Source organism: Myxocyprinus asiaticus, chromosome 20 (genome assembly GCF_019703515.2).
Source record: "Myxocyprinus asiaticus isolate MX2 ecotype Aquarium Trade chromosome 20, UBuf_Myxa_2, whole genome shotgun sequence".
Taxonomy (NCBI): domain Eukaryota; kingdom Metazoa; phylum Chordata; class Actinopteri; order Cypriniformes; family Catostomidae; genus Myxocyprinus; species Myxocyprinus asiaticus.
Window position 1 is genome coordinate 2,399,317 of NC_059363.1, and position 17,773 is coordinate 2,417,089.

Sequence of the window (17,773 nt, forward strand, 5' to 3'; positions counted from 1 at the left end):
AATAAATTAAATACATTGCTTCAAAACTGATTAGAGAAATTCAAAAAGATGCAAGAGCTTTACATATTTAAGATGCAGCTTTAGTATCTTTATGAGCCTGGTTTTCAAACATAAAATATTCTAGGTCAATACCTCCTTCTTTTGGTCATTAGAATTGACAGTCTATAACATGTCACTTTATAATTCACTTCATTTAATAAACTACATTAAACTTTATTCAATGCTTTTCAGATCAGTAGATCATACATTTTCATATAAATTCACATTTGAATGTACACAAAGGAAGGTTTTGTGACATTTCTAACAATTGAAATGTCCTTTAACTAATGATCTCATGGGTATTGCATATTGTAATATTGTTAGTTAATGACATAGGTAAAGTTATTATAAAGTGTTTTATAACATTTAAAGTACCATGTTTTGAAAAATAAGCACAAAAAAACTGTTTGCATAGCTAATTTGTATATAAAGTATTTGCACCACTGATTTCAATGATAACAGAATAATAGTACCTACAGCCGGACAGCAGCACCTGTCTGTACATCTCTACCAAACTGTCTGCTGGTCAGGTATGTGTTGTGAGACGAGTTGATGAAGCAGTGAGACAGTGGCTGATCCATCTCTTGATAAACCTCCAACCGATCCAGAAACACGGGAGCATTCTCATAAGACATCAAAAACCTGCACAGATCAGTTTATTCATTCATACAGTACAATATGTATGTTGAGTCCTATCTTTCTCTTTTACAAGGCAGGTAAGAAACCAAGCAATATTTACTCTCATTTAACACCAGGTGGCGCTCAAATATTACAAAAATATGTTTACATAACAAATGTTTTTTAAAGTGAAGTAGAGGAGATCTGGTCTCACTCGAAAGGGGGTTATTTTGCAAAATGGCCAGTGCATTATCCTGCTTATTCTATAGCAACCTGTACTTAAAACAATGGACATGAAATATTGATTTGAGAGTCATAAAACTAGCACAAAACAAGCAAAGCTATGCAGGAAAACAGTCAATAAAACAGTTTGGTGCTCATCATGCAATCAAGTATTCCTGAGAGCTGTATATAGCATCAAAACACAAAAGTGTGCAATAAGAAAACAGTACATTGAAAGAAGAAATGATCGCATATGAACACAATTAAGTGTCACCAACCTTTTCTCTTGAGTTTCTCATCAGGTTCATATTGCTCGATCATTTGAAGAGCACATTTAGAGTCATAGAACTGGAATAAAATCTCATTCAGACGAGGATCACCTTGATTCTATCCAAGAAAAAAAAAACCTGCAGGTTACATAGACTACTAGCAATATAGTAACAAGAATTTTTTGAGTTTAATCAATATTTGTGCAAAGTAAAAAAAGATATAGCACTTAATAATGCATACATGGCACTGTGATGTTATCGGATGATGCCACTTTGACATACCACCATACTGAATGATGAGCATGCATATATGACATAAGGTACAGTACTTCAAAAATACCATGGCAGTACCATTGTAAATGTCTTAACAACATGGTGTTAGCAAAGTATCCGCTACCATCATGAACAGCAAAGTTTCTTTAAAGCTACAATCCTAATTCAAGCTACGTTTTTGAATGCCATTTATTTTAGCTACTATGAAAATTCAGGATCATTCTTTCAATACGCAATATGTATTTTCACTGGATGTTTGCACGCTTACAGATACTGTCGATTGAGCTTAACTTGTATTGAACCTAGAGCATTCCTTTACGAATAATCGGTGTACGAATGTGCATGTAAACACACTCACAGGAACAAATAACACAAAACAATGCAAAATTTTAAATATTTATGAATGAGGGGCCTGGGTAGCTCAGCATGTATTGATGCCGACTATCACCCCTGGAGTCGCGAGTTCGAATCCAGGGCGTGCTGAGTGACTCCAGCCAGGTCTCCTAAGCAACCAAATTGGCCCGGTTGCTAGGGAGGGTAGAGTCACATGGGATAACCTCCTCATGGTCGCGATTAGTGGTTCTCGCTCTCAATGGGGCACGTGGTAAGTTGTGCGTGGATCGCAGAGAGTAGCATGAGCCTCCACATGCTGTTAGTCTCCGCGGTGTCATGCACATCGAGCCACGTGATAAGATGCACGGATTGACGGTCTCAGAAGCGGAGGCAGCTGAGACTTGTCCTGCGCCACCCGGATTGAGGTGAGTAACCACACCACCACAAGGATCTACTAAGTAGTGGGAATTGGGCATTCCAAATTGGAAGAAAATTATGCAAAAATAAAAATAATTATGAATGATCTCATGTTTTATATTGTAGCATTCAAGTTGCATTAACAGTAATGGATGCTGCATGATTCATTTCTATTGCAATCGGATGTGAAGGTTTCTGTTTAAGAGCTTAATGGGCACTTTATGAATGTCTGTTGAGTAAACATGCTGTCAGGGATAGGACACAGCCGCAGTTTCACATGCAACAGGGAGGACAATTCATCAATAAATTAATTTCATTCAGAAAGTGGACCAACTGGTCTGCGCTTAAATAATCGCTTTTGTCTCCCCTGCAGAAAGAAATACAGCATATGAAAGATTTAATAAATGACACAAGAAGTTACACAACTCTCTCTTTCATCCTCTACAGCATATTTTTCATTCAAGCTATCTAGTTACATGTACATTAAAGGGTTAATATTCAAACTCCTCAGGCAATGCAAGTTTTTTTTATTATTATTATTATTCCCCTTTCTCCCAGTTTGGAATGCCCATTTCCCATTACTTAGTAGGTCCTTGTGGTGGCGCGGTTACGCACCTCAATCTGGGTGACGGAGGACAAGTCTCAGTTGTCTCCACTTCTGAGACAGTCAATCCGTGCATCTTATCACGCGGCTCGATGTGCATGACACCGTGGAGACTCACAGCATGTGGAGGCTCACGCTACTCTCCACGATCTACGCACAACTTACCACGCGCCCCACTGAGAGCAAGAACCACTAATCGTGACCACGAGGAGGTTACCCCATGTGACTCTAACCTCCCTAGCAACCGAGCCAATTTGGTTGCTTAGGAGACCTGGTTGGAGTCACTCAGCACACCAGGCAGTGTAAGTTTAAACGGAACAGTGTCTAGTTAGTAAATGAAGTATTGTGCAACTCATGGGAAAAAATCCTCTGAAATAATATTCATTCATGCAAACAGCAAAGTTTCTTTAAAGCTACAATCCTAAATCAAGCTATTTGAATGCCATTTATTTTAGCTACTATGAAAATTCAGGATAATTCTTTCAATACGCAATATGTATTTTCACTGGATAGTTGCACGCTTACAGTTTCTTGAACAGAACTTCAATATTGTTTCTTGGACAAATCTTCTGAGTTAGATAGTAGAACTTATCAAAGGTGAAAATTTCATCGTTCTGTAGAAATTATTAAAAAAAAGTATGAACAATATGTCCTCGTACTCAGATACAAAAACCAGATGGGAGTAAACATAGCAATCACAGCTTCCATGCCAAAAGCAAAATGAAAGCTACTGTACAGTTAGCATGGCCCACATAGAGTACAGCTCAGATCAATACTGTTTAATGCAGCGATACAATTATATAATGATTAATACATCTGTCCTGAAGCTTCACCAAGATAACAATGTTTAAAGGGGTCAAACTAAGTACTGTTAAAAATGACTTTTCCACTGGGTAAACCAAGATCTTTCATTGCTTTGAAAATACCCTTCTCAGTTTTAACTGAAGCAAAAGTTCTTCTGATACTCAGGAAAATCAGACAAAAGTCATGGTTTGCAATGCTCAAGCTAGACATACAGTGGTGTCAAAAAGTATTTAGACACTTAAGACACATTAAAAAAAAAGGTTGTAGAGTACATCCTGACAGGCCTCTTTCCATTCACATTGGTCAAAAATGATAAACGCATCCAACTACAGCGAAACAAATTAACAGCAAGCAAGAAGATTGAACATTAAACTAGAAAGACACACATTGCCATAAAAGTTCATGTTATTTTTTTTTAATTATTATTATTATTTTTCTAAATGACCATGGATACTTGACCAAGGGCAATATTTTCAGAGTGCTAGCACAAAGCAAAGCGCTATGCGATAAATCATAAGCGCAAAGTCAGTGGGCATGGGCCATGAAGTTTTGGTATTTTCGTGCAAGCAAGCACTTAGTCTAGGCGTAAGTGGGTTTGGCGAAATTGCCTGGGCAAAGCGTTAATGGCTGGTCAAGTGCAATTTAATTTGGAGGTTCATCTCTGGCACGTCTGCGTCCTATCCCAGTGGATATAAAAAGAGACAGCACATTCATAAGAAGTTGGTAGTGTAAATAGACTGTATGCAGTGAAATAGAGAAACAGAAATATGGTAGTTTAACACAAATCTCAGACATTTTTTTACATAATCTGATGTTCCACTATATTTTCAGATTTTGGACATTAACTTTATTACCACCTGCCAGTGGAATCTCCAAAGAGCAAATACAGAAACTGAATTAAGACTTTGTGCTGAAAACACACGTGGTATTGAAACGTTTTAGCGCAATGACTTATATCTCAGAAAGATAGCAAATTGCACTTTGCGGCACTTTATTAACATACAATACACCCACAGTTTGCACGCATACACCTAAAGAGAGCGCAAATACTCCCATCCACGCCACTTGCGCTTAACGCTGGCACAAAAATTATACTTAGAATTTGCACTCTCACAAAAATAGCACACCGTAGCACATGGTAGTTGCGCGTAGAGCTGTGCTTTGCACGCTCACGAAAATAGAGCTCCAAATCTTGAAACTATTGACACAAAACACATTAGGAGGCTGAGAGAAGTGACTTATACCTAGTGCTGGGTAGTAACGGATTACTTGTAATCTGGACTATGTAGTCAGATTACAAAAATCAAGACTTGTACTTAGATAGATTACAATTTAAATACTCATAATTAGATTATAGTTCCATTTTATGGATTACATGATTAAGAAGCCACAGCTTGATCCTAGAGAATTGGCTAATTACAGACCGATTTCAAATCTACCATTTATGTCAAAAATACTAGAAAAAGTAGTGTCCTCCCAACTATTTTCATTTCTACAGAGAAATGGAATATATTAACAATTTCAATCAGGATTTAGGCCCCATCACAGTACAGAGACTGCACTTATCAGAGTTACAAATGACTTGCTCTTGTCATCTGATCGCAGCTGCATTTCACTTCTAGTACTTTTAGATCTTATTGCTGCATTCGACACGATAGATCACGACATTCTCTTGGATAGGCTGGAGAATTATGTTGGCATTTGTGGAGTTGCATTAGCATGGTTTAGGTCCTGTTTAGCAGACTGCTACCACTTTGTATGTGTAAACGAGGAATTGTCAGATCAAACAAAAGTTAAGTATGGAGTGCCGCAGGGATCAGTTTTAGGGTCTCTGCTTTTCTCCTTAAATATGCTTCCCCTGGGAGTCATGGAATAAGTTTCCACTGTTTTGCAGATGATACCCAACTTTATATTTCTTCTAAACCCAATGAAAATTCACAGTTCTCCAAATTAGCAGAGTGTATCAATGAATTCAAAGATTGGATGGCCAGAAATTTCCTTCTACTCAATTCCGACAAAACAGAGGTACTAATTATTGGACCAAAAACCTCTAAAAACAAGCCACTAAAATATAATTTAACTCTCGATGGATATACTGTTACATCGTTTACAACAGCGAAGAACTTAGGTGATATTTTTGATACCTGTCTGTCCAATCTGTTTGTAGAACAGCATTCTTCCACCTGAGAAATATTGCTAAATTACGACACATCTCTCTGATGCCGAAAAACGAATTAATGCATTCATGACCTCAAGACTAGATTATTGTAATGCATTACTGGGAGGATGTCCAGCAAGTTCAATAAATAAACTTCAATTGTTTCAAAATGCAGCAGCCAGAGTGCTGACAAGAACCAAGAAATATGATCATATTAGCCCCATTTTATCATCATTACATTGGCTACCTGTTAAATTTCATATTAACTTTAAAATTCTGTTAACTACATACAAAGCTTTGAATGGTCTAGCTCCGCAGTGCTTAAGTGACCTTCTGACATGCTATATTCCATCATGTACATTACGATCACAAAATTCTGGCCTGTTAATAATTCCAAGAATATCAAAATCCACAAAATTAGGTAGATCCTTTTCATATTTGGCTCCTAAACTATGGAATAGTCTCCCTAACACTGTTCGAGATGCAAACACACTCACTCAGTTTAAGTCTAGACTAAAGACTCATCTATTTAGCCAGGCATACACCTAATTTATCCATCAACTCACAATTAGGCTGCTTTAGTTAGGTCTGCCGGAACCAGAAACATCCATCATGATCTATAAATCTACAATAAATTGAATGGCATCTTCGCTAATATTATTCTATTTGTTTCCATGTCTCAACCTCGTGATTCATATCCCAAGGTTACCAGAGCCTGCCAGATCCAGCTCCGTTCCTGCTTGGTGTCGGACTCCACTGCTATGTGACGCTGAGAGATGATGACAAACTACAGCCGGTGCTAGCCAGACATCACCTCAGTCTTTAAACTTCAGAGGATGAACTGATGCCAACTACAACTGTAAGACATTGGATGCTTCATATGCCAATGCATGAACCTTGGACTTAAGATGGACCCCAACGAACCTCATCGAAATGACCTGCAGTTTGACTGCGATGCACCTCATTAATCTCTGCCTGCATCTCTTTTGTCTATTGATGGACTACACTCTTGAAATGGAATACATAGACTATCATTTAATTGCCAACAAAAGCCTTCATCAGCCAACTAACAAAGGACAATGCATCAATATGAACTTCTGCAGACAATCCAGGATGGACTTCAAAGACATTAGTCATTAATCTTAAAGTTCATTAAAGAAATATTTTATTTTTATTTTTAAAACACTGGACCTTAACGCTTACTTAAATTATGCTTACAAATTTAAAACCATGACTTGCATTGCACATAAATAAGTAATATTGGCATTATATTCATGCTGTTTAGTCAGAGGGGAACTGGCCCCCACAGTGAGTCTGGTTTCTCCCAAGGTTATTTTTCTCCATTAACCAACATCTTATGGAGTTTTGTGTTCCTTGCCACAGTCACCTCCAACTTGCTCACAGGGGTTCTAAAAACAATTATTATTTAATTATTTAATTTCTATACACATTTTACAATCATATTGAATCAAACTACACAATGATCACTGTAAAACATTATAGATATTACAGTTTCATTTTTTGTTTTTGTTAATGCATGATTTCCTGTAAAACTGCTTTGAAACGATGTGTGTTGTGAAAAGCGTTATACAAATAAAAATGACTTGACTTGACCTCTTCCAACTCCATATGATTTTCTTTCTTCCGTAAACAGCAAAGGAGAATGTTTACGCTGCTCTTTTCCATACCATGAAATAATAAAATGACCAGAGGCTGTTAAGCTCCAAAAAGTCTCATAAAAGAAGTCCATATGTTGTGTGCATTGTATTCAAAGTCTTCTGAAGCCATGTAACAAGCACTAACAATTATGATGATATTAAGGTTAGATGATTGAACGGTAGATTTATACTGATGTTGGATGACCTGTAAACATACTGACATCTTATATCATCTATTCTCTCTCAGCTCTCATTGTGTGCTATTTTTACTCAACATTCATGTTACTTCTAGTGCTCGAATGCTAGCTCTCCTAATGCAGGACAAACACTCTTTCCCGGAAATATACTAATGAATTGAGCACGTTTCAGACAAAACACGGGGTGAGACCAGCAGTGTCCTGAAACAGCAGCTGCTTGAGGTTCAGCACAAGTGCACACTTCCCAGGGGTCAACAACGTTCCATCGGGAGGGCAAATAAAACCAAAATCACTTGAGGACACAGCCGCAGTGACTTAACAGTGACAGCGGATGATGAGAGCTGGAATTAGACAGTGAGGTTGATGATCTTCCTTGAGGGAAAGAATTAATTTACTTGACACATAAGACAAAGCATGTCCCATAATTGTCCTGGCATTAGTTTTGAAAATATCAACAATTACACTCTGAAATTAATTAGAGATGATCAGTAGAATGTAGGTTGATATCCGATTTCTGAAATTTTTGCTCTGTTTGTTTAGCCCACTCAGGCAAATCATGAAAACATGAAAACATTTATTTTGTGTTTAAATTTTGTGCCACAACCAATATTTATCAACAACATCAAACAAATTATACAGAAATCGTTAGTGATTTTTACATATTTCCCCAAATTTTTAGTAAAATAAATTAATGCCCTATTAGTAGCAAGCTCATTTTGCAATGTTTTTGAAAATGTTGCACCACAGAAACTTTATTTACACTGTTTGTCTCAGTACTCATGAATTACACCAGTTCTCTGGGGATGTACAGAACGCTGGTGTTACCTTGGCCGTATTAATATTTTGCGCAACAATGTACATGAAGCTCAGGTTGACCAGATCTGTGCCGCTGCATATGCAGATGATTCAACCCTCTAGGTTACTTTCACATTTATCTGCGCCTCCAACACAGAAATAATCTTTGGGTCCTACAGAGAAAACAGATATTTTTTAACATTTTACATAACTCGCAGACTTTTAAAGGTCTTTCTGATATGCGTCACAACAGAAATGTAACACATACTATCATCTTTTGGTATGACAAACATATATACAGTATACATACTGTATATTATATATATATATATATATACACACACACACAGTACATGCCAATGTTTCTAGTACCTTTAACCTTCCTGAACTGTTCGGTAATTTTTGATAGATTTCAGTTTGTTTTTTTTTTGTTTTTTTTTTATAAAAATGGTTTGAATGGCTTCAATCTGAGTGGTACAAGATTTTGTGACTTTTCCTAGATTTGCAATCTGAAAAAAAAAAAAAAAAGACTGAGTCTCAATGGTCGTAAAAAAAAAGCGACACCTTTGCTAATTGCGGTCAAAATTGACCGATCATAGGAAATGGATGGGAGAGACCCTGACATAGGGCATTTTTTTTTATTTATTTTTTTATTTGTCGAATACAATCAATAAATCTGCCACAATGCAGAACACAAACACAGAGAAATTAAGAGGTGTGACTATTAAACATCCAGAGTGCAAAACACAAACACACACACAGAGAAATGAATTGGTGAGACTATAACACAGAGCACCTTTTTGAAATTTGTCAAATTAAATCAATAAATCAGTCACAATGCAGAACACACAAAAACACACAGAGAAATGAGGGGGTGAGACCATAACACACCCACAATGCAAGACACGCACACACACAACCACAAACAGCACACACACACACACACACAAACATGCTTAGGTGTGAGAGCCGCACCTTCCAGACAAAACACTGCTTCTTTCTGTTATGGAAACTTAAACTAATTTACTTTATTGAGTTATTGAATTTTGATAATTGAAATACATTTTTGGCAACAAAATTCTTATTCTAAGTGTTCTTTTTGTAACACCATGGTCAGGTTTGACTGTAAACATAATGAGACATCATTGCAAAAAAACCCTAACAAAAAGAAACTGACACTTAAAAATTATTTAACAGAACTGCTAATCTTTGACAAACAATAGTTTGATAATGTCTAAATATATACAGTATCTAAATGCAAAACTTGTGATAATCTAATCTAAATCTAAAATTGGCTAATCTTAAATTAAGTTACAACAAGCCATCAGACCACACAGTCTCAGCAGCCATTTACTGGTTATTATTGTTATGACATGATTTTCTAGTCACGTAATTGTTCTTTTTTTCCACCAAATGCCAGTAATCTTTCCCCAGTACATGGCACTTTTTCATATCTTCTCCATGTTTCAACTGAAAGAAGTGTAGGTTTTTACTGAAGTAAAGTTAACATGATTTTGCTTATTTGCATATGCAAATGAATTATGTTACTGAGAAATTAACAGGTAAATAAGATCTAAATAATATAAAGTGCATAATTTTACTGTTATTACTTCAGGGAAGAAGAAATGTTACACTTTCTTTAAAAAAAAAAAAAAAAAAAAAAAGGTAACACCTGTATTTAGCTTGGTATGCATTTTTAATTTTTTTTTTTTTTTACTAGAGATTACCTTGCATGTTTGCGTGTTAATAGTTTTACCTTTGGTACACTTGTATCATGTATGCTGTTGATTAGGGAATACTCCAAAACTTGACACTTCTATGAAACAGATATTAAACCAAATAAAAATATTTTATTTATTTTTATTATTGTTAATCACCTTTTTTGCTTTCACTAATAATTATTTTTTTAAAGTATAAAAACCCCATGTAGTCTATCAGTCAGTATCAGATAATAATATATATATATATATATATATATATATATATATATATATATATATATATATATATATATATATATATATTAATCCATGAATAACAATTATAAGAGAAGTTGAAAAATGTTGCTTAAGTTGTAGATGAAGTGTACACTAGTACTGTAGGTCATTGCTGACACTATGTAACATTTACTGCAACAATTAAAGAAACAATTACTGTTACATTTGCTGCTACAATGATTGTTACTTTTCTTGTTTAGTCCTGAATGAATCAGTTTCAACAACATCAAAGCATGCAAACAGCAGATACTGTATTCTAACGATTGAAACGTTACGATTCTCGTTCCTGGCATCAGTTGACAGATGTTTGTGTTGACAATGTATTCAGTGTCATAATCCGGAAAAATCCGAACATAATATAATGATAAGATAATGGCTTATTATTAGTATAAACTCATATATATAGTATATACAGTATATAAACTCAGTATATAAAATCCAAATAACTTTACAGATCTTTATTGTAAAGGGTTTAAACAATGTTTTCCATGCTTGTTCAGTGAACCATAAACAGTTAATGAACATGCACCTGTGGAACAGTCGTTAAGACACTAACAGCTTACAGACGGAAGGCAATTAAGGTCACAGTCCTAAAAACTTAGGACACTAAAGAGATCTTTCTACTGACTCTGAAAAACACCAAAAGAAAGATGTGCCTTATATATGCTGCATGGAGGCATGAGGACTGCAGATGTGGCCAGGGCAATAAATTACAATGTCCGTACTGTGAGACATGTAAGACAGCGCTACAGGGAGACAGGAAGGACAGCTGATCATCCTCGCAGTGGCAGACCATGCGTAACAACACTTGCACAGGATTGGTACATCCGAATATCACATCTGCGGGACAGTCTGCCCGAGTTACACCAGGAATGCACAATCCCTCCAGTTCTCAGACTGTCCGCAACAGGCTGAGAGAGGCTGGACTGAGGGCTTGTATGCCTGTTGTTAGGCAGGTCCTTACCAGACATCACCGGCAACAATGTCGCCTATGGACACAAACCCACCTTCGCTGGACCAGACAGGACTGGCAAAAAGTGCTCTTCACTGACGAGTCATGGTTTTGTCTCACCAGGGGTGATGGTCGGACTTGCGTTTATCTTTGAAGGAATGAGCGTTACACCAAGGCCTGTACTCTGCAGTAGGATTGATTTGGAGTTGAAGGGTCCGTAATGGTCTGGGGCGATGTATCACAGCATCACTGGACTGAGCTTGTTGTCATTGCAAGCAATCTCAACGCTGTGCGTTACAGGGAAGGCATCCTCCTCCCTCATGTGGTACCCTTCCTGCAGGCTCATCCTGACATGACCCTCCAGCATGACAATGCCATCAGCCATACTGCTCGTTCTGTGCATGATTTCCTGCAAGACAGGAATGTCAGTGTTCTGCCATGGCCAGTAAAGAGCCAGGATCTCAATCCCATTGAGCACGTCTGGGACCTGTTGGATCAGAGGGTGAGAGCTAGGGCCAATCCCCCCAGAAATGTCCGGGAACTTGCAAGTGCCTTGGTGGAAGAGTAAGGTAACATCTCGCAGCAAGAACTGGCAAATCTGGTGCAGTCCATGAGGAGGAGATGCACTGCAGTACTTAATGCAGCTGGTGGCCACACCAGATACTGACTGTTACTGACCCCCCTTTGTTCAGGGACACATTATTCCATTTCTGTTAGTCACATGTCTGTGAAACTTGTTCAGTTTATGTCTTAGTTGTTGAATCTTTATATGTTCATACAAATATTTACACATGTTAAGTTTGCTGAAAATAAAAGCAGTTGAAAATGAGAGGACGTTTCTTTTTTTGCTGAGTGTATATATATATATATATTAATATTGCCTTTTCCATTTTTGCTGTTTAATTTTTTTGTGTGTGTGTGTTTCATAATTGTTTTACAGTTTCAATTTTTCTGAAATTAAATGGCCAATAATACATCTTAAATACAAATGTTGTGGCTTTTTTAAAATTAAGGTAAACTTTTACCTGTTTACTATCTTAAGAAAAGAACAAATCTTCTCAAATCACTCTCAATAAATAGCAGGTTCCCACTGTGACAACTTAACCCATACAGTCTGACAACATGCGCAGTTATAAGACCAATGTGTGTTAAATGAACTATATATTTGTTTTCCTGACAATAACAGTGGACATTTTAGTCAGGACTTTAAGGTATGTGTCTATACATAAATACAAAGAATTGAAGTTATGACAAAAAACAAAACATGCAAGACATAGTTTATAGTGTTTAAAGTCCAAATTTCACAAGAACAGTTTTACTAAAACCAAATGCACAGCACGAGCACAACTCACATTCAACAATATTTGTCTTCCAAAGATGTTATTTGAGATACAACAAAACTGGACAAAACCAAATGTTTTTAAATGTTATCTTGTCTGTGAACAGAAACAAACGTTTAAAATAAGAATGTGGCATTCACTAGCATACACGTCAACAGTTTGACACGTCATATCTATTTTAATTCTGTACTTGTATAAATATCTTAAAAGTGCGCTTACAGTTTATACAAAAAATGAGCTCTATTCGTCAACACTTTTTTACATTCCACATCTAACAGAGATTCAACATTCAAAGGCACAGGACTTCACTTCAAAACGATGAAAAATCATTGGAGTCATAAAGGTAATTCAAGTAATCTTACATTGCAAAAAGATAGGAAAGGAAACAATGAATCAATCGTGTTGTAAAAACTCCATACAATACTTCTCGAAGTGAATATACAGGATTCCTTTTAAATGTAAACTATTAAATATGGGGAAATGAAGTCAATGAATAAATGATTAAGTCTAATATGTTTAGTAGCTGCAACTGTAACATTCTGCTTTCTAATGTATTCAAAGAGACATAAAGCAAACGGTAAAACTAATAGTTTAGTCAGCAAATAGACCAAACAAGCATATGCAAGGTTTGAGCAGCTGCGTGTTTTATGATTTACGATGGTTTTCTTGTATGGAAAAAAGTCTAAAACAACATTTTGGCACTTTTTTCCAGTGGTTCACATAGATCGCATATTGCAATTGAGCAAAAATATCAAACCTTGCAAATACACAGAACATTAATGACAAAGTTAATATAATTACTTAACCTGAAATGTACAACTAAACAAATCAGAATGTATAGCTTTAAATCAGTAACTGGTCAAAATAATATCTAACCAAAGTGCTTAAAGAAACTATGAATTATACAATTATGGCATAAAGTAGAAAATAATTCACAATCAAATTGAACAAATTGAACATATCCTACATCCATATCTAAACAAAACGACATATTAAAAAGGAAATTTTACATGCTTTTTGTCTCTCTTTGACTATGATGTAGAAAGATTGCATAATGGTGAAAATACCTCGGGACATCCAAAGTGCATATCTTTTTTTTTTTTTTGCCCTCTATATCTGCATTACTGATTTTATTTAATGTACATCTCACGAAATCTGTTAAAAGCATGTCCAAGTCATATTTCACCCCAAAAAGAAATATTAAAAGAAAAAAATCGAATTATATATTTCTTTAAATATTTGTAATACATTTAAATGAAATAAAATTATATTAAATACATTTAAATTAAATATTTACATTAACTTGATACATTTTTATTTAAAAAAAAAGTTTTTTGAAATATCCCCTCATAATTATCTTTACATATATTTATACATCGCAGTTGTACTGTTTTTATATTGTTTTTAATAAAAAGATCATTGTATTTCACTAAAGTAAAAAGTTCGGATGCATTACGGTAATGAGAATTTGGGGGAGAAACGTGCATTATTATCAGGAAAATAACGTCACAATGCAAAAAAATATTTTGGAACCCAAAAAGGCTTCAAATGATATATATGGAGTTAAATGTGACTAGGAAATATATTCGTGAGATTCACACCCTATTTTTATGCTAATTTAAAAAAATCTGCCCATATTATACACTGTACTTACAAATGAACCAATCTGATAATAAACCCTCCTAAACAGAAAACGGGAGGAATTAAAATGTTCCCTTAATACAGCAAATAAAACACAGAAATATATGCAAATAGAACTTGTTTTAACTACCTACTAAAGGTGTTAATGTTTGTTATGGGTCCAAAAATCAATTATTATTATAGCTTTAAATACACCACAAACTGATAATAGTTACTACATTACAACACAAGCTATATTGCTGACATTTATAAATGTATAGATGCATGAAGCGCTCGCTGACTGTAAGCATGCATCTCTGAAAACAGAATTTCAGCACCTGCAGACCAAAATGTTTCTAATATACATCCATGCAGGTTTTTAAACTCACCTGTTAAAGGTTTCTTTAAAATGCACAGCAGAATTCAAGCTCTCAAAATCAAAAGAAACCAACAGCAGCAACTTTTGCAATCAGATTAATTAAATATCATAATCGTTTCAGTGCAAATAAACCAGGAACCTTCCACACACTTTCAAATCTGTACGGGTCGATCTCACAAAAGCATATTTCACCTCAGAATCAATAAAAAAAATAAATAAATAAAAAAATTAAAAAAAATTACTTTTAAATTATTTTTAACTGATAAGATGTTTTGCATTGTGACATACTTTTCATGACAATTAAGTAATTTTTTTCCCCCAACAATCTAATTACTGTAAAACATTTTATTACTGTAATGCAAAATAATAATAATAATAAAAATTAGATATTATTGAAATTGTAACATACACCATGGCTGCATTTCTCGTACTGCTTTTAATTTTAAAAATAAATAATTTATTAAACAAAATAAATATTCTATTACTGTATAGTATAGTAATACTGCATATTTGTACTGTACAGTAAGAAGAATTTGTGTTGATAAGCTTAATTGTCATAAATCCTACAATACAAATCCTAAAATAATAATAAGAAAGAAATCTTTATATATATAATTATATATATGTCAAATATAATTTCTTAGAACAAGTCCGGCATCATATTTCACCATAAAACTAAAAGAAAGAAATAATAAATTACATTTTGCATGTAGTAAATGAGGCCTATATTTTTTAAACAATAAGAAGTTTTGCATTGTGGCATTATTGTAATGACAATTAAGCTCAATTTCTTCCCACAATCTCATTACTGTAATACAAAAATCTTCTTTTTCTTACTTAAATGCAATATATATATATATATATATATATATATATATATATATATATATATATATATATATATAGCATTTGTTGTACTGCCTTTAATTTATGCAGATTTAAATACATAAATAAAAAAATAAATTATTAAACAAAATAACTAACATTTTATTACTGTATAGTATAGTAATATTGTATAATTTTGTACTATACAGTAATGATAATTTGTGTCGGTGTGCTTAATTGTCATGAAACTAAAAATAAAAATCTTAAAATAAAAACAAAATAAAAACAAAAAAATCCTAATGGTCCTAAAAATAGACTTACTGTATGTGAAATATAATTTCTTAGAACATGTCTGATTCATATTTCATTTCAAAATCAATATATATATATATATATATATATATATATATATATATATATATATATATTTTTTTTTTTTTTTTTTTTTGAAAAATGTAAAAAATGTAACCTGTTTTTAGAACCATTAAGATATGTTGCATTGTGACATCATTTTTGTGACTATTAAGCACATTTCCTCCCCCATTTCTCATTACTGTAATAAAAAATAATAATTAAAAATTGTTACTACAATGTGATAAAATAATGAAATATGAATGCAATTGTAAAGTAATTATACACCATAGTAACATTTGTTGCACTGCCATTAATGTATGCTGATTTAAATGTTACAAATCATTACATTACAGTATTTTTGGGGGGTTGATTAATTGTCATGAGAATATGCCCTCAATGCAAAAAATCCTAACAGTCCTACAATATAGGTTTCATTTTCCTAGTGTAAAATACAGTTTCTTATAATTTTGTCTTTTGTTTTTGGGGTGAACTGACCTAAATGTTTTTATAAGAATTACTCATAAAAGGTGAAATAATTGCTACAGTACAATATAGTACAGTAATCGCATCTCCATACAGTGTGTGCACTCAATCAATGCTCGTGTCCTGAACCCTCTTTTAACAATAAAACATTTCTGTTTTCACTCATTTTTATGAGAAGCACATCAACAGAACACTAGAAATAATTAATATTTAAAACCTTATTTGTACTCAGTCAAGCAGGGTACAAAAACTGAAATAAAATAAAAAACAATTGTAAAAAAACATTAATAATAATTGAGCCATAGGTCACGTGTCCAATTCAATGCTCCATGAATAATTGTTTTGTTTGTCTGTTTTTGATATCTCCCAATTCTATTGATAAAATGTAAAAGTGACTTGGGAAGCAATCCAGAAGGTTGTATGACATCACACGATCAGTCTTTCTTCTCTTCTTCCGTGTCGTCTTCAGATTGCACGCCCTTCTGCATGAGTTTCTCCAGTGTGTCGGACGAGGGCAGAACTTCCTGATCACCATCCTCAGTCTTTCTCTTGGTGCTTTCCTGCACAAACTCCTGGATCTCCAGTGGAAGTCGCCGGAATTTGTCCTGGTACTCCTGGTCCAGATCATTCTGAAGCTGTAAGGAGACATCGCCATATCAATATCATATAAGTTGACATGAATAAGAAACATAACAAGCGCTATTACTATTGCTCAGATTTAGTGTTAGTGATTTGAACAAACCCTTAACACAAAGTATTAAACATCCAGTGAGTAACCGTTTGTCCTACAGACTTGAATGATACTCCAAATTACAGTGTGCCAGAAGCTGTGAGGTGTGTCAAGGTGTTGTCGGGCATATTGTAACCGGGCTTTTTTGTGGCATTGGCGCAGTAAAGGTTTCTTTCTGGCAACTCGACCATGCAGCTCATTTTTGTTCAAGTATCGTCGTATTGTGCTCCTTGAAACAACCACACCGTCTTTTTCCAGAGCAGCCTGTATTTCTCCTGAGGTTACCTGTGGGTTTTTCTTTGTATCCCGAACAATTCTTCTGGCAGTTGTGGCTGAAATCGTTCTTGGTCTACCTGACCTTGGTTTGGTATCAAGAGATCCCCGAATTTTCCACTTCTTAATAAGTGATTGAACAGTATTGACTGGCATTTTCAAAGCTTTGGATATCTTTTTATATCCTTTTCCATCTTTATGAAGTTCCATTACCTAGTTACGCAGGTCTTTTGACAGTTCTTTTCTGCTCCCCACGGCTCAGTATCTAACCTGCTCAGTGCATCCACGTGAGAGTTAACAAACTCATTGACTATTTATACACAGACACTAATTGCAATTTAAAAAGCCACAGATGTGGGAAATTAACCTTTAATTGCCATTTAAACCTGTGTGTGTCACCTTGTGTGTCTGTAACAAGGCCAAACATTCAAGG

General features: G+C 34.7%; 1 protein-coding gene and 1 pseudogene across 1 annotated transcript in view; both read right to left on the minus strand.

Moving 5' to 3' along the window:
- The window catches only part of LOC127410770 (1-phosphatidylinositol 4,5-bisphosphate phosphodiesterase beta-4-like), a 26,357-nt pseudogene extending 22,456 nt beyond the window's left edge, over positions 1 to 3,901 (minus strand).
- A 12,064-nt stretch (positions 3,902 to 15,965) lies between these two features.
- Positions 15,966 to 17,773, minus strand: part of LOC127410688 (1-phosphatidylinositol 4,5-bisphosphate phosphodiesterase beta-1) — a 70,560-nt gene continuing 68,752 nt past the window's right edge. The window contains exon 32 of the mRNA XM_051645852.1: positions 15,966 to 16,972. Within this exon, the coding sequence (XP_051501812.1) occupies positions 16,772 to 16,972 (201 nt within the window). The 3' untranslated portion in view covers positions 15,966 to 16,771. The remainder of the gene's footprint in view (positions 16,973 to 17,773) is intronic.